Genomic DNA, 21672 nt, shown 5'->3' with positions numbered 1-21672 from the left:
TCGCCCTCTCTTTGCTTGTTGGGGGACCTCACAATAATCACTGATAAAACTATAAACTCTAAAATGCTCCTCATAGCTCTAACCATCGCAAAGAAAACTATCCTCATGAACTGGAAAACTCGTAACAAAATACACATTAACCATTGGAAAAATCTTATTACAGACTTCATTACAATGGAATACACATCTCCCCTTATAATTACGCATCTGAAACCGACCTCTGCCATCCAACACTTTCTGATCTCTTACAACTATGAATCCTCTCTCTCCTTTCAACTTCGACTCCTCCCTCCTTTTTAATCAACCCACGGATATTACTATATTTTTGTCATCATTGCCATTATTATCATTATTGTTACTGTTATGATTACTATATATATATATAATTTATTTTTTTTTTTTTTTTTGTTGTTATTGTCGTTGCTCTCATCATTGCTATCACCATTGCCATCATTGTCATCAGTATCATTATTGTTATTATTAATACTATTATTATTATTACCATTGTTAGTACTGTTTTGGAATTACTAACCTGGTGTTTTCACTACTACTACTAGTTAAATTAATTGATTGTTTCCAAAATTCCCCCCTAATCTTTTCATGTGTTTTTAATGCATCACAACGTAGAATAGAGAGGAAAAGTTTCATTTTAAAATAAAATGTATGTTTGTATATATACACTGAAAAACCTCAAACACTTAGGCAGGCAAGACAGGAGAGAAGTGGTTTCCATGGGACAGCATCTCTGTCCCAAGTTGAGACACTCTCACACTGTACCCCTTGTTTTAATGCACATTAAACACTACACATAACATACAGAGAGAAAAAAAAAAAACAATAATAATTTTTAGGAGAAAATAGGGATTGAAGAGATGTGGGGAGAGGGTTATCTTATATTATCTTATTAAAGTATCTTTTATTTTTGAAGAGTGCTGACAATGGTAATTGTTACATAGGAGGAAAGATGGAAATAAGAATAGAAATAAAAATTGACTGATACAATGTTGGCAGCATGTTGGTAGTGAGGAGTGGTGGTGGTGATGGTAATGATGATGGTAATAAATAATAAATGGTTATTTTGCTTATGCACACACACACACACACACACACAGACAGTTATTTTCACTTCTGGAATTATGGAATTACTATATTGTTCGTTAATGCACTATTTTGGTTTGTATGTCTGTCTGTCTGTTAATAAAAAAAAAAAAAAAACAGGTGTATGTTGTCAATCCCGCCGGATTGAATATACATTTGTTTACACTAAAAAAAAAAATAAAAAAAAATTAAGAAATATTAAAGCACATTCCACAGTATCATTAGTTTCATATTAAGAAACAGAATGCAATTTAATAACATGTAAAAGCTTAGTTTGTGTTCAGCAAAAGAAAGAAAGTCATACACTTCTGGAATAACATGAGGGTGTGTAAATGACAAGATAACTTTTTATATTGGTCTAATCTAAAATCATGTTTTCCGGTTTAAACCTGTTTTGTTTGGTTTGGCCAAAAGCAAATAACATTCCACTTGGAAAAACTCAAAAGTGAAGACCATCTGGTGTACAAGAAAACTTTTAAATAAGGTAAGAATGTGAAATTGTGTTGTTTTAAGGGAAGTGTCTTTTCCATGCACATTTAAGTAGAGGTAATCGGCAAAACCAATATATCGGTTTTGCCGATTAATTATTACCGTTAATGATTTCTGGAACTAACGGTTATCTGCAAAAATCCAAACTGATAATTCCCCGTTTTGTCCGGTGCTGTGGAACTGGGAAGGGCGCGCTGTCATTATACAGTATGAGAGCGGCCTCTAGAGGCGAAATAAAAACTATCACTGAAAAAGTGCACAGCTTAAATATATTACTGATGTATTTAAAATTAAAAGTCAATAATATGAATATGAATAACTATTTATTATTATTATTATTGCCAATACTACATTGTTCATACCTCATTGTTGCCCTTCCACATCTGTCCCATTCTCTCCCCTCTCCTCCTCATCTGTTCCTCTTCAGCTCAGAATCACCTCAAACTCACCGAAGTTCTGTATGTAACAAAATTTTATATCTGATGTATACAAATAATGTAACTAGTGTAACATGTTTGGTATCATTTCAAATGTCTCAGTGCGACTGGTATAGTGTTCTTTTTCCCAGGATTGTAAAACTTCATGACAACAAAGTTATAATGTCTTTGCCAAATACTGAATAATTCTGGAGCAGAGTCCTGCAACGGGTCGCGTACCCGCGGGTACCCGCATAAAAGTGTCTAAAACAGGTGGATTGTGACATTCCTAAAATTCACGGGCGGGGATGCGGGTGGATAATGAACTTCTTGCGGGCGGGTAGTAGCGGATGAAAAATATGTGCAATATTTGTGTCTAAATTACCATTACACATTCGCAACAATATGACCTTTGGATCCATTACGTCACCACTGCGACAGTGCGACTTTCGTTGATGCTTCTCATAGCCTAGTTGGAGCGTTGCAGGAGTAGCTATGGATGAAGTAAAAGTAAAGTTGGCGAGCGGAGTATATAAAATTGTTGACAACGAGTCTTTAAAGGCAAAATCGGATGTGTGGAGAAAGTGTGGTGTAATACGTGATCAGGAAAATAACATCATTAGCGGATTTGCGGCTTGCAAAACATGCCATAAAGTTTTGGCGTTTGATAGCCGGAAGCTGGGCACGTAGGAAGCATGTCGAGACTTGCAGGAGCACAGCAGGGGTTTCCAGTGCTACAGGTATTTTGCCAAAGACAAGGAGGCGATAACACAATTTTTTTCTTGTTCTTTTTTTACATTTTTTATTAATAGGTCTATTTGCGTTATCAGGTTCCATAGCCTATTTAGGTGCCGATGTAGGCTACTTGAATGGCGCAAAACAAAGCGCACTTTAGCCTGTTTCATTTGCCCATTCATGAGGCTATTGTGATGTTGAGAGAGGTGCGAGATAAAAAATAAATCACTTTAATTGGAATGATTTTAGTGTGTGTGAGTTATCGCGGGCACGGGTCAAATATTAACGGGTCTGGGCGGGTGCGGATTTAATTTTGATATTATCACGGGTGACGGGTCGGATCTGGTGCTGAACTTTGTGGGTACGGGCGGGGGCGGGTCTCCAAAAATGGACCCGTGCAGGACTCTGTTCTGGAGGTCTATCCCCCTCCTTGAAGGTTAAACACCAGGAAGCCAAGAAACCATTCACCCCCAAATTCTCATTGATCAAAGGGTAATATTTGGTACACAATGTGTATTCTGTCTGGATATTTAAGGAAAGCTGGTCCAGAGCTCATGGTTCTCTGTAGTCAGATGATCTCACACCTCAATGTGTGTAACTGTAATAATAGGAATCTGCATTCAGATTTCCCATGCTTTGCAATTACATGTAGTTTTCTCAACTGCCAGGTATGTTCTTTGACTTGTTTCTGTAACTTATGTTTTAAATCCTACCTGGCAAATAAATTGTTACTTTTTGATTTATTCTGTATTCCTCTGAAATCATTTATATCAATACTGGGTCTTTAAAATAGGAGAAACCACTCTGGAGGAACCGAGAAGGAGAATACCATTTTAAGAATCATTTATATCATAACTGAAGCTTTAATGTAGGAGGAAGCCACTTATTGACTATCAGTTTGAATCTCATTAGATACTGATCAAAAGGTAAATGAATAGAAGATGATTCAGAGTAATCAATAACTTAAAAGATTTAAATAAAGGAATGATCAGAAAGTAATTAGAGGTCAACTTAAAATTGGAGTCAGATAAAATTAATAACAGGATGAATTTGTAAAGTGCAAATTATTAACAATAATTGCTTTACTTCAGAGCTCAGAAAAGACAGAACAATACAGAGACCTTCAAGGGGCATGTAAGAGCCATAAGTTATATGTTTCTTTATCTGGATGTGGAACACATAATTGTGTGCATTAAGCATTGTTAAGTAATTATAAGTAAATAATTTAATATGTGTAATACAATATATCTAAGCAACAATGACGTCATGTCCGGCAATGATGGTTAGTTTTTTGTGATGCAATATGGGAGCGATACAGTTTTTTGACCGTGTAACATTTTTCCAGTTAATTTTGTTATTAAACTATATCTAAAAGAAGTAACTGGACTATTGAATGTTATTTGAGTTCAAATCCCCCTCACACAGAAAGAAGAAGCAACAAGAAGAACATTTGGACGGATTGCTATCACAGGGCGAATCTATCTATTTTTAGCAGTTTGCCTGCCTTTTTACAAGAGGTAAGTTGAAACATTTTTGGGGAAAAAAACATTTGTTTCTTTTCTACTGAAGACTTGAAGACTGGAATTACTGTTAATTTTGCTGCTACATTATCCAGTATACTAGTCAATAATAAAGTGTTTCTTAATAAGCTATACATTTATATTGAAATAATGTGTAGTTAACAAATAATGATACACCTAGAAAGCGTTACACTTTTAAATACTCAATGAACTATTACAATTAAATGAATATCTACTATGCATTGCTTTCCTGTTGAAGTAGTAACTGAATTTTGTTCACTGTACATTTTATGAATGTTTCATAATTTGCTAAAATGCAAAAAAATTATAATAATAACTGACAACAAACTTAACTGTTTCTATCAATTAAATGCAAATGTACCATGCTGCATTTTGTAAATTGTATTAAGTGACAAATGGGTAAGGTGGGTTTTTTTTCCTCCTAGTCTTCTGTTGAATGTGGAAATGCAAAGATTGTGGTACTTCTGTTTCACAAAGATCTGAGCTTCTTAAACATTATAAGCTTGAACACATACACAATGGACGACACCATTCCTATCATGCATCTATTTCAACTCTCCATGAACCTGTAAGACTAGTTCTATGTAGACTCCATGATGATTGTCATCAGCAATCATCACAAAATGAACTCCCCTCATCTGAAAGCTATTGAAGAAAATTAATTGGCTTGTCATTTTGGTGTAAAAAGGAAGTGTGTGCTGTCAGAAAATCTGTCATATTTCAGTGTGACGCAGAGTTTTGCCCCAGATATAGTTCATGAAGTTTTTGATGGATTTATCCCTGTTGAGATTGCTTTTTGTCTTAATGTGATGATTTCTAAAAAATATATTAAATTAGCCAATTTCAATGACGCATTAACAACATTTCCTTTTAAGTGGACTGATAAAACAAACTATCCCCATCTTGTGCCCCTCACCTTTTCAACAAAGAGAACAATTGGTGGAAATGCACACAAGAATTGGAGCCTGTTGAAATTTCTTCCTCTCTTGATCAGAACCAGAATTCCTTTAAACAAACCAGCATGGCAAGTGCTTTGTGAATTAAATGACATTGTAGAACTCGTTGTTGCACCTTTTCACACTAAGGACTCTATTTCTTATCTCAACTTCAAGATATCAGAACACAGGACCGTATGGGTTTTCCCCATGAAAGAATTCGTCGCAAACATCATTACTTGGAGCCTTATCCACGGTTGATACACCAGTTTGGTCCCCTTGTTGCACTATGGACGAGATTTAAAGCAAAACATAGCTTCTTCAAAAGAGTAATCTGTCATACAAACTGTTACAAAAATGTACTTTATTCATTAGCTCAAAGGCACCAGTTTCAGACTGCACATAATTTGCACATGTGTAGATTTTCTAAGCCATCTTTAGAGGTTACTGATCTTTCAACGCTTCCCCTGGATGTTATTAAAGAGGATATCGCACTTGCAGTGAAACAGAAACACCCACATATGAACACTGTGAACCTTGCAAAAAATGTATCCTACAACGGCTTCAGCTACAGGATTGGAATGGTGGTAGCCCATGGTTCGCTGGCTGGTCTTCCAGACTTTTGTGAAATAGTTCATATGATTGTTCTACAAGAGACACTATTTTTCATTGTCAAAAAATTGGATGCCTGGTAGTTGAAACATTATCGAGATTATAACTTGGTCATATCTACTGCTAGAGAACTAAGGCTTGTTAGGACGCATGAACTGAGAGATCCCTACCCTCTGAATCACTACATGTATGGTGGACGGCACCTCATCTCTCTGTAAAGATACATACATGCATTAGGTTGTATATGTATGGGTGTGGGGTTAAAAATGTTGGAGAAATATAATTTTTTGAACATGCTTTCTTTTATCAATGTCTATTTAATAGTCAGACAGTGAACCCTCTTTTCCAAGCATGTCTCCTTAGCTTTTAATGACTCCTGATCTAATTCAGTTCTGATAAAATAGGCAGTTTTTTATAGTACAGTATGTGATACAGCTGTGCAACCGACTAGCAACATGTATTTAATAGATGAATAGCTTTGCAATTAGAAAAGTTCGTGTGCATCAGAGATGTCCTTAATATCATATACAGGATACTACTACTATTTTATAGGAAACCATTTAAGACAATTGTTAGTTGGGATCGGTATTTATAAGTTTCAGGTATGATTCAGACAACCAGTTAACTGTAAAGAAACAGTTTAGGATAAGATTACACCTAAATACCAGAAAAGTAAACAAAAAATACCTTTTGCACTTTTATGAATTAATACTTTTACGTGTGAAATCAATCCTTGCATGCCTGTATGTATACTGAACAAGAGTTATTGGTGGTAATTATTCCTTCTATCCATACAGTCATATCACTAATGAAAGAGAAAGAGACAACATTTGCTGTCCTTATTCAATGTAAAAATGAGACTCAGCTAAACCTAACATAAGGCCTTAGCAATTTGACAAATCTTGGAAATGTCCTAAAGTAATATTTAGAATAAAATGTCTGTTTTTCACCAGAATTCTAAAAAGGGAGAATTGTGGATCAATTAATTTGTTAATGTAAAACACATGTAAGTTATGGCCAATTTTGTACTACAACTAATAATACTGTTTTAATTCTTGCTTATACTAGATCCTTTTGGATGGTCTGACATGGCAGTGAAAAGGCCAGCCAAATTGTGAGTTATTCTGAATCCTGATGACACCAGGAATCTAATTCTGCCTGATGGAATTCCAGAGACAATGAAACATCTTATGGATGAAGTCAGAAATGTTTGTGGGTTAAATGGGAAATTAAGACTGCAGTACCAAGACAGAGACTTTGGAGATGCACAAGTAAACTTGACATCTACTGCGGAACTTGATGATTTGGCAACTAATGATTGCAGTCCAGGATTTAATCTCACTGTCTGCGATGGTTTTATGTCTACTCAATCGGATGACTCAGAGCTCTTCTCCACACCCTCCAGCACTGTCTCTACAAGAACTTGGATGTGGCCAAGAGAGCTTCCTGTACCAACTTTCTCCTATGACACTGAATTGCAGTTAGAAAAGGGAAATGCAGTGTATAGGTCAAACGTGACAAGGCTGGCACCAAGTTCAAAAACAAAGTCAGATATTCTGAAAAAGATAGCTGAAGAGATATTCAAGTACAAAGCCCACCCAACAGATGCTGACTTCAGTGATGTTGCTGAAGCACTAATCAAGAAGCATCCATGCCTCTCTGAATCTGGTTCGTACAATGGTTGCTACGGGTGGATGTAGTGGCTGAAGACATAAATGGGCAACTACCAAACTCAGCTAAAGGGCATTGGGTGTTCAGAATTGCTTGCAAATTTATTTAAGTCCACAGCACCAGAGGACGCAATGCCAGCAAAAAAGTAAAGAGACCTAGGTCAACCACATACCGACATTTTATCTGGAGAGACCACAGACAAATTGGAAAATGAGAGACAGTCACTTTTAAGTGAAGTGAAGAAGCGAAACAATAATGCAGTGATAAAGGACAAAATTGACTTTTTCACTGCAAAGACAGGAAATTGTGTACAAGGAATCAGTAGTGGAAGAGTTGAAAGAGAGATGGACTACATTGTTCACAATGGATGAAGTAAGTAACTTTTTACAAAAAAAAGTAAATGATACTCCCTATCATAAGAAACCTGCTAAGAAATGAAGCCAAACAATTCAAAATGCATGTTTTAGCCCTTGACATCGTAATGTAACATGTAAGATAATCACTGTGTCAAGATCCCCTGTTGTCTGCCCTGTGTTTCATGTCACCATCACAAACGACACTTCCCATGATTCCCGGCCCTCATCACTGCCAGCACTTTGTTATTGTCCTCACCTGTTTGTCGTTTTGTAATCATCCTGTCTGTGTATTTAAACCCTTCTGTTCCTCCAGTCCCTTGTCGATTGTTACTTGTTTGTAGATGCCTGGATGCCTATGTTTTGCCCTGCTCACTCATTTCGTGTACCCTTGTATGTTTTCATGTTTTGGTTTCATTTTCCCATTGTGGACGTTTCCTTTGTTCCTGTCTTGTTTGTTTTCACTGTTGTTTAATAAATCCCGCGTTTAGATCCTCACTCCTCGTCTGCCTTCTCCTGCAATCATTACACACTGCATGTGCTATTTTGTTTTTTATAGATCAATGCATGTGCTATTTTGTTTTTTTATCGATCAATGCATGTGCTATTTTGTTTTTTATAGATCAGTGCTGGATTACATGAGAATTACAACGATTCCAATTCAACCACGATTCCTGGCACCCTTGGACAAGCACCAAAGTGTCAAGCTCTAAATATTGGATTAATCAACAGAAGACATTTGGATACAGCATGTTTTTTGTTCTGTTTTATAGCTTGTATTCAAATTCATTCTGGTCATTTTTTTCAAAGGATAGCCAAGCTTTAACACTGTTAGAAACTATTTTTACACTTAATGGATATTACATTACATATCTCAAGTTTTAAAGGAGATGTAGACCAGTTTCACATGTCAAGATTTATGTGGTTAAGGTTGCAGAATGTCTAAAACATATCGAAAAGACCACAATTTACTTAATTTTATACTTGGTACGTTATACGTTCCCCTAACGTTCATTTTTGGTTATTTTTGAGGAGCCTATTCCTAACATCCTATTTTCCCCACTATTTTTTATAACCATAACCTAGCGTTCCCAGAACATTACAATAATGTTTTTGTGTGACAACCTAGAAGAATTTATGAAGACTGTTTCTGGTTGTTTTGTCAACGGACATCATGAAAATTTGCAGACAACCCAAATCTTCTGCTGATTTAAGAGAATGGTCTGGTAAAATAGACCTCAGTTCACTGAGTCGAAGGTAATGATACATTGCGTTTATTAATGCATACGGGGTGTGCCTTCATACACAACCTATTTGAAAACTCTCTACAATAACGGCAATATTCTAATATTGGCTATGGTGTTTGAGCCCCGCCTGTTTTGGTGCAAAACTGACCGCTATAAAAACAGGTGCACAGACACCATTTCCTCCGAATTTCTGTCTGAGAACAAGGCCCGCATCGCTCGTGCCTCAAGAATTCTGAGTCTTGTAGTGCGGCTAGCGTTCGCAATGGCTCTTTCCCTTCATCTCAGGGAACCAAGGTTACGTACGTAACCAAGACTTTCCCTTACGACTCAGTCCACTTGACATTGCTTTTATTAATGCATATGTGGAACTGAATTCCATCACGCCACACGTCCATACACGACATAACTCCCCAGAGAGGAAACATGGTGGTGCAGTCTTATAGGACTGCAAACCAATATGAGCATGCAGCAGTGAGGGATCCTCGTGATTTACATATATATATATATAAATTGCCAATGAATCGCAAGTGCTCTAAACAGAGAGGACTTGTGAAGAAAGAGATGTTATATCTAGGTTGTAAAACCTTGCGAACGTGTTTTGCGAGGACCATCCTGCTCCAAAACATATGTCTTGTAAGGACACACCATTCGTCCATGCCCCTTGAGGAGGCCATGCCTCTAGTTGAGTGTGCTTTAACACCAATTGTGTCAGCATTCGGCTGGGGTTTTTCCGGTTTTGGCCACTAGAGGCCCCCATGATGCCTTTTGTCTGATCCAGTTATTATTTGCACCTGTGCCTCATTACCCTTGTATGTATTTAAACCCTTAGTTTTCCTTAGTTCTTTGCTCTGTGTTTGAATGTTTGCACCCAGCCTCAGTGAAGCTGTGAACGGTTGTGGCTCTAGTTGGATTCTCTTGCGGTACTCTGTTTTGGTACTCATTTATTTTTTGGATTAACTTTTGAGGCCTTTTTTCTGCTGTACCTTCTTACCTTGTGGATTTACCTTTTGACTTGGTGTATTACCTTTTTTCCTGGAATGACTTTTGATGTTGTGGATTTAAATTTTTTGAGATCTTTAATTTTTACATTATTAAAACAACGTCTCTAGTACTGCTGTGTCTGCCTCATCTTCTGGGTTCTGCTGACCACTAGTGGCTCAGTTTGTTAAGTGATTGTTTCTCACAACGGAGACCCGGGTTCGAGACCGGGTCCTGACAAATTGGGCATGTCTGACCCTGCGACTCATAAGTCAGTGTAATTGCATCGACAATCCAGAGAGAAGTTTTTGCTTGGAGACGGATATTCCTTTTGTGCGTCCTCCATAGCATAAGAGCTGATCTGACAGTCTGAACTGGCATGTGCGCTCAACGTATGCATGTAGCGCCTGCACAGGTTATAACAAATGCAATGATTTTTCCTCATCTGAATTAGATGGAGGAGGGAAGATGGTCTGAAGGTGAACCACCTGCGCTTTGAAGGGTGTGGTCAGGACCTTGGGTAAATAGCCTTTCCTGGGTTTGACAGTGGCTGTTGAAAGACCGGGGCCAAACTCGTCATGAATTGTGACTGATAATGCATGCATGTCACCTACCCATATTACTGAGGCAAGAGCCAGCAGTAGTGTGGTCTTAATGGAGAGCATGTGCAAATCAACAGAGTCCAAAGGCTCGAAGGGGGCCCTGCGAGCGCTTTTAGGAGGTGGGTTTAATCATCTTGCTCCTTAAAGGAACTTTATGATTCAATCATGCTTGCCTTGAGAGGAGCCGGTTATATGTGCGTGATAAGCAGATATAGTTGCCACATACACTTTGAGCGTTGACTGGGTGAGTCCTGAGTCTAATCTCGCTTGAAGAAATATTAGAATCTCATGTATGGGGCAGTTTACTGGGTCCTTGCTGTGTGAGAGACACCAATCAGTAAACACCTTCCATTTTAGTGCGTAGAGGGGTCTAGTGGACGGTGCTCTGGCTTTTAAAATGGTGTTCATGACTGAACGCGTCAGTTCTGGTGCGTGTAGTGCGCTCTGTTCAGGGGCCACACACGCAGGTTCCACAGCTGGGGCTGGGGATGCCAGATTGTGCCAGATCCCTCCTCAGTGGTATTTCCCATGGTGAGTTGTACAGCATCTCCATAATTTCCATAAACCATGGCTGGTTGGCCATTTTGGTGCAACTAATAGAACCGTTTCCTTGTCCTCTCGGAATTTGCATATGACAGAGTGGATCAGGCATACCGGATGCTCGCCGTCCATTTGTGTACCATTGCGTCCCTTCCCAGTTGGGCTTGGGACTTCGAATAACAGAGGGGACAGTGGGCATTCTCTACTGAGGCAAATAGATAGATTTCTGCTTTGCAGAATATTTCCCAAATCCTCAGTACAGTTTGAGGATGAAGTCTCCATTCGCACGGTATCACCCCTTAGCATGACATTAGGCCCGCGCCGTAATTCAGGCAGCCTGGGACATGTGTCACTCTCAGGGAGAGATGATGCTCACTCCATAGGAGGAGGCGACGGGTCATTCTCGACAGTGGCGGCGAATTAATTCCGCCTTGGCTGTTTATATATGCCACAACTGTCATGTTGACTGAGCAAACCAGGACATGACAGCTCACTATTTCTGACTGAAAGCCTTTAAGGCTAGATGTTACGCGTTATTCGCACCTGTCCAGGAGCCAAAAGTTTGGTGTCCATCGCACACCACCCTCCAACCTGTGTTGGATGCATCTGTGGTCACCACTCTCTGCCTGACAACTTGGGACTGTGAGTGCCAGAGGGGACCGTGGGTATTCTCCACTGTGGCAAATAGATTTATTTCTGCTTTGCCAGATATTTCCCAAATCCTCAATACAGTTTGAGGTTTAAGTCTCCTGAATTCCACATTAGCGGTTTATATATGCCACAACTGTCATGTTGTCTGAGCAAACCAGGACAGACTGAAAAGTCTTTAAGGCTAGAAATACAGCTGATTGTATTAGGCACTGCGTCACAACTTGCCCCAGCGCAACACCTCACTGATGAAATGCAGGAGCTGTCTGTGGTGCTAAAGCAGCTATATAGTGGCTGGGTATAGTGATGCGCATGCGTCCTTGGCGCCAAGCACTTTGTGGCATACGGCGCTTCAGCCAGCACTGAAGAGGTCTCATGTGTAAGAGACCTAATGGAATGATGGAGGATGCCACCACCACAAATCCCAATGCTTTCTGAAACAAGTTTCAGTGGAATTGTTCTCCCCAGTTTGAACAGAGATGGACACAGTAGAATGGCTGAAGCAGTAAGTCTGTGCTGGCATAACAAAGCCTCTGATGGTAGCAGTAACACCAATTGGCAAGGTAGTTCAAGATGCATACGATAATCAGTCTCAGAGGGGCGAGAATAGCACTGATGCGAGAAGCCAAAGACAGTCTGAAGGGCAGGACTTTGAATTGATACGCTGTTCCCTCGAACGCGAATCCTGAAAACATCCTGTGATGTTGTAAAATTTGGATATGAAAGGATGCATCCTTCAGATCTATCAACGCAAACCAATCGTGTGGGCATACATGCAATAAGATCAGTTTCTGAGAAATATTTTGAATAGGCGCTTTATAAGTGCGTGATTTAAATGTCTCAGATCCAGGATTGGCCAAAGCCTGCCGTCTTTCTTTGGAACAAGAAAATAGCGGCTGTAAAACCTTTTTTTATTTTTTTGTACTTGACAGTTTGGCATAAATCAGCTTGTAACACTGTGAAACGGGGTGGCCGGTGTGCAACATTGGATAGTATAAATCGTTTTTGCACCCATTCTGAAATACCCGTTAGGGCTCACCACGCATTCGCATTGTGGGACATAGGGCAATTTGGTTTGCTCACCGTATGATATGATGCGATGCTCACAATAGGGAAGCGGTTGCGTGTAATGTTTGTGCTTTGAAGAGGAAAAAAGGGGCTCTTTATTGAGAATGTGTGAGCATCTCATGCATTTGCAAGTGCAAGACACAGAAACAACATTTCGAAAAATATTGTGAACAATATTCCTTTCCCGACAAATAAGAGTGGGGAGATGGGGAACAGTGTTTTGTGTCTCTAATCAAGCTTTTTTTGGAGCAGACCCAGAGGGAATCGTGGGCTCTGCTTACCGCTTCAAAGGGTTGTGCCCGTCAGGACACTTTTGCTGCACGTGCTGATACGCAGGAGCCTGTGAGGCAGCAGGTATGAGGCTTTTAGTCAGGCGATGGCTCGAAACAGAGTGAGGGTGAACCGGCTGTGGTATACTCCGTTTGGGCATAAAGTGTCCCATAGCCTGTGACTGCTGCTGAATCGCGACATAACGCTCAGCAAACTTATTCACAGAGCCACCAAAAAGGCCGCCTGGAGACACTGGAGCATCCAAAAGAGTGGCTTTTTCCTTATCATTAATTTCTGCCCTAGAGCACCACCATTGTGTGGAGTGCTGATCCAGCTTGTTCTGCTGATGAGTAAGCTTTTCCTGCCAGTGCGAACGTTTGTCGACATGGTTTGGATGTACATGTTATGCGCTGGGCAGAGGTGTGCCGCTACCGCCTCCTCCGCAAGGGGTAATTGGGCATAACACTTTTCTTTCCCGTGATCCACATTAAAAAGGATGCGTCACTGCGCGAGCGTGCCGTATAAGGTCACGTGCCTGGACTTATAGTTCCTTATAAACTTCAGGGAAGAATTGTGCGGGATGCTCCATTTGATGGCATCTGGACTACTGGAACCATTCATTGAGGCAAGATTGTTCAGGTTCCTCTGGGGGAGAACAGTCAGGGTGAAGATCTTTGAACGCCCTTGAAAGGATGCTGATCAGTGGCACGTGCACATTCCTCGCCCTCGCTAGGGGGAGGGGCGGCAGCATCATCCACCGACCACTCGCCTGATGCAGCGAGAGACATAATGACATAGTCATTATCATCCCCAGCGTCAGATCCACCAAACGAGACGAGAGAGTACGCTCTTTCAGAGCTCGTCTCGCACATAGCATTCTGGGAAACATGCACTTCGTGGAGATTGAGGGGCTCGTGGGGCGTGTGCCAGGACGAAATCCACCTCAAATTCATTCTGCTCGACCTCGTGGCCCCGATATTCCTCCTCGTGTATCACAAAAGAGGTGGGCGGGAGGGCGCGAGAGGCTGAATCGTTCCTCAGAACGAGGGCAATTCATGAGCAAAGCCACTTGAGACTCATGTCCTCACAGTGAGGACAGTCTGTCTTTATAAGAGCTGACTCTGCGTGGGCACGGGCCAGACAGTAAACGCAGCTCTCGTGCTAGTCTGACGGCAAATGTGTCTCTCGCACAAGGAACACTTACGGAACGACCTCTGTAAAAGACGCAAACATGTAAGTGACTCTTTTATATATATTTATATGTATATATAATTTATATTTATATCACACAAATACAAGCGGCGAGGCAGAGAGATGTTCGGCGGAACACTGTAGGGGAGTGGATAGTCTTCTCACTGCCGTGAAGATTCCGTCCACTGACTCGTGTTCATCGACGGCGATGGGTGGAGGGCTTCGAGACAAGAGATGATCACTGTCTTGAAGGAAGAAATTCTGAAGAAATGGTGTTTGAGCACCTGTTTTTATAGCAGTCAGTTTCGCCCCAAAACAGGCGGGGCTCAAACATCATAGCCAAAATTATAATATTGCCATTATTGTGGAGAGGGTTTAAATAGGTTGTGTATATGAAGGCACACCCCGTATGCGTTAGTAAATGCAATGTCAAGTGGACTGAGTCATTGGGGAACTCTAACTCTAAATACACCAAGTGAACTCTAGTGGCCTCTAGGGCAAATGTCCCACCTATGTGTAACAACTTCTACTACTACTATAATAATAATAATAATAATAATAAATCAATATTAATTGTATAATATTCAAGCAATATCTCAAATCAGAGATGTGTTATACAACACTTTATTTGACCAAAAATAACTTCAATGTTGTATATAGGATTGTGCTGTGAGGTTCTGTATAAAATTAATTGTTATCATTTTATTTTATGAAATTTTAATGTATTAATTAATTTAAACACCATTTTGATTATACATTTTAAATCAACTTTTGAGAAGGAATTTAAAAAAAAAAAAGAAAAACGGGTATCGGACTTGGTATCCGTGAGTGACAAAAAGGAAGTAACAGTAGCCTAATCATACTCGTTCGCAAAAAAAAAAAAAAAAAATCCCTATATAACGTTTAAAAATGTACACTAAATAATAACAAATTGCAAATATAAAATGGGTTGCTAGATTTAGGCTGCTAAATAAAGGCGGAAGCGTGCACGTTTTAGTGCTATAGGCTACCTTAATTAATGTTTTGTTTTTTTAGGATTGGCCCTGTTTACTTAAATTTAATTGTAACTACTGTACACGTGATTGTTGCTTTAAAAATGAATTAGTTATCATTATTATTGTTATAATAATATTATAATTATCATTATGGTAAACAGCACTATGCTGCATCTGTCGATCGAGCGTACATTTCACTTAGTGACAGATTCCAGAGCAGTGCTTTTCCAATCTTTGGGCTCACAACCGCACACAGATATTCAAAACGTTCAGCTTACATTCAAACAGAAGTGCCTGGGAAATCGTCTAGACTCGCTGAATGACGGTGACTCAAACGATAATGATCTTGTAAGGAGGAGGGACCGCGCGTGTGTGTTTTGGGGCGGTCTGTGTAAAGCATAGTCTGAAATGCGTTGCTATAAATCTAAGGACTCTTCGAGCGTAGGTTACACAGACAGTTGCATTATCCATATGGCTCAAGGTGAGACTTTCGAGTTGGCAATGGAGCAGGGGCATATGCTGCAAGTGTTGATGCGCCATTGCCAAAACATGAAGCGTCAAGAAACAAGATTTCGTTTGGCCACTGCGTTTCTCTTTGCAGCTTTCCTCGCAACTTTGGTTTGGCTGCAATGTCACCAACAAACTACGGTAAGAGTTAGAAGAGTATGCTTCTGTTTGTCCACACTCTAATAATGTTGCTCAGACCTAGTGTTTGGAAAGTTAAACAGACATGAAATGAATATCGTATACTTGATGGACAATGTCAGCGGTCATAAAGGGCAATATCTGACAGATTTCGATCCAGTTGAATGTGGAGGAGCTCAAAAGCAGAGAAAGTTTGTGTCTCTGCGTGTAAATAATATTACTGCTATCCTATTTTCCCAGATGCCTCTGGATGCACTTTCCAGCCCAGAGACTTTAAACACTGAAGAAGGATCATCTAAAGGTCACTCTGTTCATCTTGAACGTAGGTCTATTAATTAATTTATCTATTTATATGAGTGTCATACCAACCAAAGTTACAATATTTTTGACACTTATGCATATTGTCACCTTCCTAAAAGTATAATTTTTTGACAAAAATTATAATTTTTTTTGCCTAAATCATCTCCTCATGATATTTGGTTCCCTTACGACTTCAGTCCACTTGACATTGCGTTTACTAATGCATATGGGGAGTGCCTTCATACAAGACCTGTAATCAGCACTCCACACAATGGCAGTGCTCCAGGGCAGAAATGAGTGATAAAGAAAATGGAGCATCCAAAAGAGTGGCTGTGTCTCCAGCCAGCCTTTTTGGTGGCTCTATGAATAAGTTTGCTGAGCGTTATGTCGCGATTCAGCAGCAGTCACAGGCTATGAGACACTTTATGCCCACGTGGAGTATATCACAGCCGGTTCGCCCTCATTCTGTTTCGAGTCAGCACGCAACTAAAAGCCCCATATCTGCTGCCTCACAGGCACCTGTGTATCAGTACACGCAGCAAAAGCGCTCCTGATGGGCACAACCCTTTGAAGCGGAACGCAAAGCCCGCGACTCCCCCCGGGTCTGCTCCAAAAATGGCTAGATTGGAGAGACACAAAACACTATTCCCCAACTCCCCACTTTTGTTTGTCGGGAAAGGGATATTGTTATTCAAAATGTTGTTTCTCTGTCTTGCACTCAAATAAATGCAATAAGTGCAAAAAAGTATACAGTGTTCGTTGCAAATGCATGAGATGCTCACACATTCTCAATAAAGAGCCCCTTTTTCCTCTTCAAAGCACACACATTATGCGCAACCTCTTCCATATAGTGAGCGTCGCATCATATCATACGGTGAGCAAACCAAATTGCCCTAGGTCCCATTATGCGGATGCGTGGTGAGCCCTAACAGGTATTTCAGAATGGGTGCAAAAACGATCGAACTTAGTTATACGATCCTTTTTTGCACACCAGCTACCCCGTTTCAACGGCGTTCTGTCTTCCATTGTTTCGTCTGATGACGCGCCAGTGTTACGAGTCGAAATACACCTCTCATCGTGAAAAATGCAATAGAGATTGTGCCAAATTGTCAAAGCACAAAATGGTTTTACAGCATTTATTTTCTTGTTCCAAAGAAATACAGCGGGCTTCGGCCAATCCTGGATCTGAGACATTTAAATCGCGCACTTGTAAAGCGCCTATTCAAAATGATTATTCAGAAAAGGATCTTATCGCATATACGACCACATGATTGATTTGCGTTGATAGATCTGAAGGATGCGTACTTTCATAACATCACAGGATGTTTTTGAGATTCGCGTTCGAGAGAACAGGGTATCAATTCAAAGTCCTGCCTTCCGGACTGTCCTTGGCTCCTCTTACATTCACAAAGTGCATTGAGGCGGTTCTCTCCCTCTGAGCGGCATGCGCAACTTGAACTACCTCGACAATTGGCCAGCACAGTTTTACTGCTACAGCTATTTTGCAGTGTCCATCTCAGTTCAAACTGAGAACATTTCCACTGAAACTTGTTTCAGAAAGCATTGCGATTTGTGGCGGCGGCATCTGCCGTCATTCCATTAGGTCTCTTACACATGAGACCTTTTCAGCGCTGGCTGAAGCGCTGTGTGCTGCGATGTGCTTAGCGCCAATGACGCATGCGCATCACTATATCCAGCCTCTGTTCAGCACCACGGACAGCTCCTCCTGCATTTTACCAGTGAGGTGTCATGCTGGGGCGAGTGTCACGCAGTGCCTAAAGCCATCGGCTGTATTTCTTGCCTTGAAGGCTTTTCAGTCAGAAATATCAAACTGTCATGTCCTGGTTCGCTCAGACAACATGACCGTTGTGGCATATATAAACCGTCAAGGCAGAATTCAGGAGACTTCACCCTCAAACTGTATTGAGGATTTGGGAAATATCTGGCAAAACAGAAATCGATCTGTCTGCCTCAGTGGAGAATACCCACTGTCCCCTCTGGTACTCGAAGTCCCAAGTTGTCAGGCAGAAAGTGGTGACCACGGATGCTTCCAACACAGGTTTGGGGGTGGTGTGTAATGGACACCCAACTTTTGGCACCTGGATCTATTTGCCTCAGTGGAGAATGTCCACTGTCCCCTCTGTTTTCTTCCGGTATGCTTGATCCACTCTGCCATATGCAAAGTCTGAGAGGACAAGGAAACGGTTCTATTAGTTGCACCAAAATGGCCAACCAGCCATGGTTTCCAGAAATGATGGAGATGCTATACAGCTCACCATGGGAAATACCACTGAGGAGGGATCTCCTCTCTCAGGGCAAGGCACAATCTGGCATCCCCAGCCCCAGCTGTGGAACCTGCGTGTGTGGCCCCTGAACGGAGTGCACTACACGCACCAGAACTGACGCGTTCTGTCATGAACACCATTTTACAAGCCAGAGCACTGTCCACTAGACCCCTCTACGCACTAAAATGGAAGGTGTTCGCTGATTGGTGTCTCTCACACAGCAAGGACCCAGTAAACCTCCCCATACATGAAATTGTAATTTTTCTTCAAGAGCAATTAGACGCAGGACTCACCCAGTCAACGCTCAAAGTGTATGTGGCAACTATATCTGCTTATCACGCACATGATAAGCAGATATAGGCAAGAATGATTTAATCAGTCCTGCCTTGGGACAAAACTTTAGTCCTAAAACTCTAGCAGGTCCCCCCTTTGAGCCTTTGGACTCTGTTGATTTGTGTATCCTCTCTATTAAGACCACACTACTGCTGGCTCTGGCCTCAGAAAAACGGGTCGGTGACCTACATGCATTATCAGTCGACAATTCATGTTTGGAGTTTGGCCCCGGTCTTTGAAGAGCCACTGTCAAACCCAGGAAAGGCTATTTACCCAAGGTCCTGACCACACCCTTCAAAGTGCAGGTGGTTCATCTTAAGGCCTTCTTCCCTCCTCCATCTAATTCAGATGAGGAAAAAATCATTGCATTTGGGCGCTACATACAGTCAGGTCCATAAATATTGGGACATCGACACAATTCTAATCTTTCTTTTTAATGTGAGGGTATTTACATCCAAATCAGATGAACGGTGTAGGAATTACAACAGTTTGTATATGTTCCTCCCACTTTTTAAGGGACCAAAAGTAATGGGACAATTGGCTGCTCAGCTGTTCCATGGCCAGGTGTGTGTTATTCCCTCATTATCCCATTTACAAGGAGCAGATAAAAGGTCCAGAGTTCATTTCTTGTTCGTTTCATTTCAAATCCATTGTGGTGGTGTATAGAGCCAAAAAGATTAGAATTGTGTCGATGTCCCAATATTTATGGACCTGACTGTACATACGTTGAGCATACTTGCCAGTTCAGACTGTCAGATCAGCTCTTTATATGCTATGGAGGACGCAAAAAAGGAATGTCCGTCTCCAAGCAAAGACTTTTTCACTGGATTGTCGATGCAATTACACTGACTTATGAATCGCAGTGTCAGACATGCCCAATTGGTGTTAAAGCACACTCAACTAGAGGCATGGCCTCCTCATGGGCATGGACGAATGGTGTGTCCTTACAAGACATATGTTTTGCAGCAGGATGGTCCTCGCAAAACACGTTCGCAAGGTTTTACAACCTAGATGTAACGTCTCTTTCTTCACAAGTCCTTTCTGTTTAGTTGCTATTCATTGGCCATATATATATATATATATATATATATATATATATATATATACTTATGCCCCCTTTTTAAGTACGGGCTCCGCATCATTTACACAACCGTCTGCATTCAGGCTTATTTTCCACTTATATTTATATTAAATTATAAGGCCTCATTAATTTTTTAAAGAGACACTGCAGTAGTTTGCTTGTATTTTGGCAGTCTCTTTATTATTACTTGATGAGAAGAGTAATTCTACGAAGAGTTTCTGTTTTCTTCTTCTTCTACGAAGAGATTGTCTGTTGAGAACTCTAGGTTTGAGGATGCGAAAGCTTAACTGATTCATGACTCACTCTTGTGTTTCCTCTGTTAAAGTTTTCAGAAGCCAGAATGGTTATTTTCTAAAAGAACAGCTCATCCAGTGGATCATGATTAATAATGGCCTTGACTCTGCAAACTTCAAGCTGATAAACGACTCACACCTTAATGTCTTCAGAAAGGGCTTGTACTTAATCAGTATAAGGATTTCTTACCGTATACTTGATGAACAATGTCAGCCTAATGATGATCCTATTATTTTAAAGGTCCAGGTCACACAACAGCATAGCAACTATTTGGAAGAAAGAGCAGTCATAACTGGTCTGGAGACTATGCCTTGTTTAACATATTGGGTGCATTCAATTTCTTTGAATAGAGTAATAATGCTAGAAGCTGACACTACTCTAAGAGTGACAATTAACCCAAAAAGTGGCAGATTTGTGCAATGGACTAAAAACAGCCACTTCGAAGTCACTTACCTCTAGTACTGGCTTTTTTTTTTTTTTTTACATCAATCTTTAAACAATGGCATTTAAACACATTTATTAGAAGATGATTAAGATTATTGCCTGAAATCCTTAGGTTTGCTTAATTTTAATCGCCTATTATGTAGGTACATAAAAGCTTAAAGTTACAGAATAAGATATGAGAATGTATGACCGCTTTTATTTTCTAAATTAAACTGGTATATTGTTGATAGGTGTACACAATCAACCACAATGTCGGAATTGTTATTAAATAGCATGACTACATGCATCCACAAGTAAAGAATATTTTTAATATGTTGAGGAAATAGCATTATTGTTATGTATTTGACATTGTGACACTATGATGGTAACTGGTGGAATAATGTGCATGTTTTGTGAACTATTTTAATATCCATTTTGTAACTATTTAATTAAGATAATTTTATTGTCATCCATTTGTTTCAGCTCGTTAACTTTTCAAAAACTTTTGTTTTAGGACAGCACTTAATCTTTTATAGGTTGGAACCCATCTTATCTCCTGTTTGCAATTTTACACAAATGTAATTCAGCATGAACATTTTATTTTGTGGTTCACTCATAAATATGTAGTTTTGTATTGAAATCCAGTTAAATGATGGAGTTTCTTGAATGAGCAAGATGATTAAACCCAGTGGGCTAAAGCACATAACTGTTAATCAGAAGGTCGCTGGTTCGATCCCCACAGCCACCACCATTGTGTCCTTGAGCAAGACACTTAACTCCAGGTTGCTCCGGGAGATTGTCCCTGCAATAAGTGCACTGTAAGTCACTTTGGATAAAAGTGTCTGCCAAATGCATAAATGTAAATGTGTATAAAATCAATAAATATATCCCTGTCTTTTACTTGATTCTTTTTACCAATATC

The 21672-nt window shown here is 40.2% G+C and overlaps 1 protein-coding gene across 1 annotated transcript; it reads left to right on the top strand.

Annotated features, from left to right (window-relative positions):
* Positions 1 to 15674: 15674 nt before the first annotated feature.
* On the top strand, positions 15675 to 21637 carry LOC127632102 (uncharacterized). Its single transcript, XM_052110594.1, has 3 exons — positions 15675 to 16037; positions 16275 to 16356; positions 20359 to 21637. Exons 1-3 carry the CDS (start codon positions 15798 to 15800, stop codon positions 20784 to 20786), a joined length of 750 nt encoding a protein of 249 aa, XP_051966554.1. The 5' UTR covers positions 15675 to 15797; the 3' UTR covers positions 20787 to 21637.
* The last annotated feature ends 35 nt before the right edge of the window (positions 21638 to 21672 follow it).

The sequence above is a fragment of the Xyrauchen texanus genome, chromosome 3, assembly GCF_025860055.1.
Source record: "Xyrauchen texanus isolate HMW12.3.18 chromosome 3, RBS_HiC_50CHRs, whole genome shotgun sequence".
Classification (NCBI taxonomy): domain Eukaryota; kingdom Metazoa; phylum Chordata; class Actinopteri; order Cypriniformes; family Catostomidae; genus Xyrauchen; species Xyrauchen texanus.
Note: the sequence above shows the minus strand (reverse complement) of the source record. Positions and strands in the feature narration are given on the sequence as shown.

Bases quoted from the DNA above. Each gene is read 5' to 3' on its own strand.
- LOC127632102 (XM_052110594.1), top strand. From the start codon at position 15,798: ATGCGTTGCTATAAATCTAAGGACTCTTCGAGCGTAGGTTACACAGAC. The intron at 16,038-16,274 runs GTAAGAGTTAGA...CTATTTTCCCAG, and splicing joins AATGTCACCAACAAACTACG to ATGCCTCTGGATGCACTTTC. The intron at 16,357-20,358 runs GTAGGTCTATTA...CCTCTGTTAAAG, and splicing joins TCACTCTGTTCATCTTGAAC to TTTTCAGAAGCCAGAATGGT.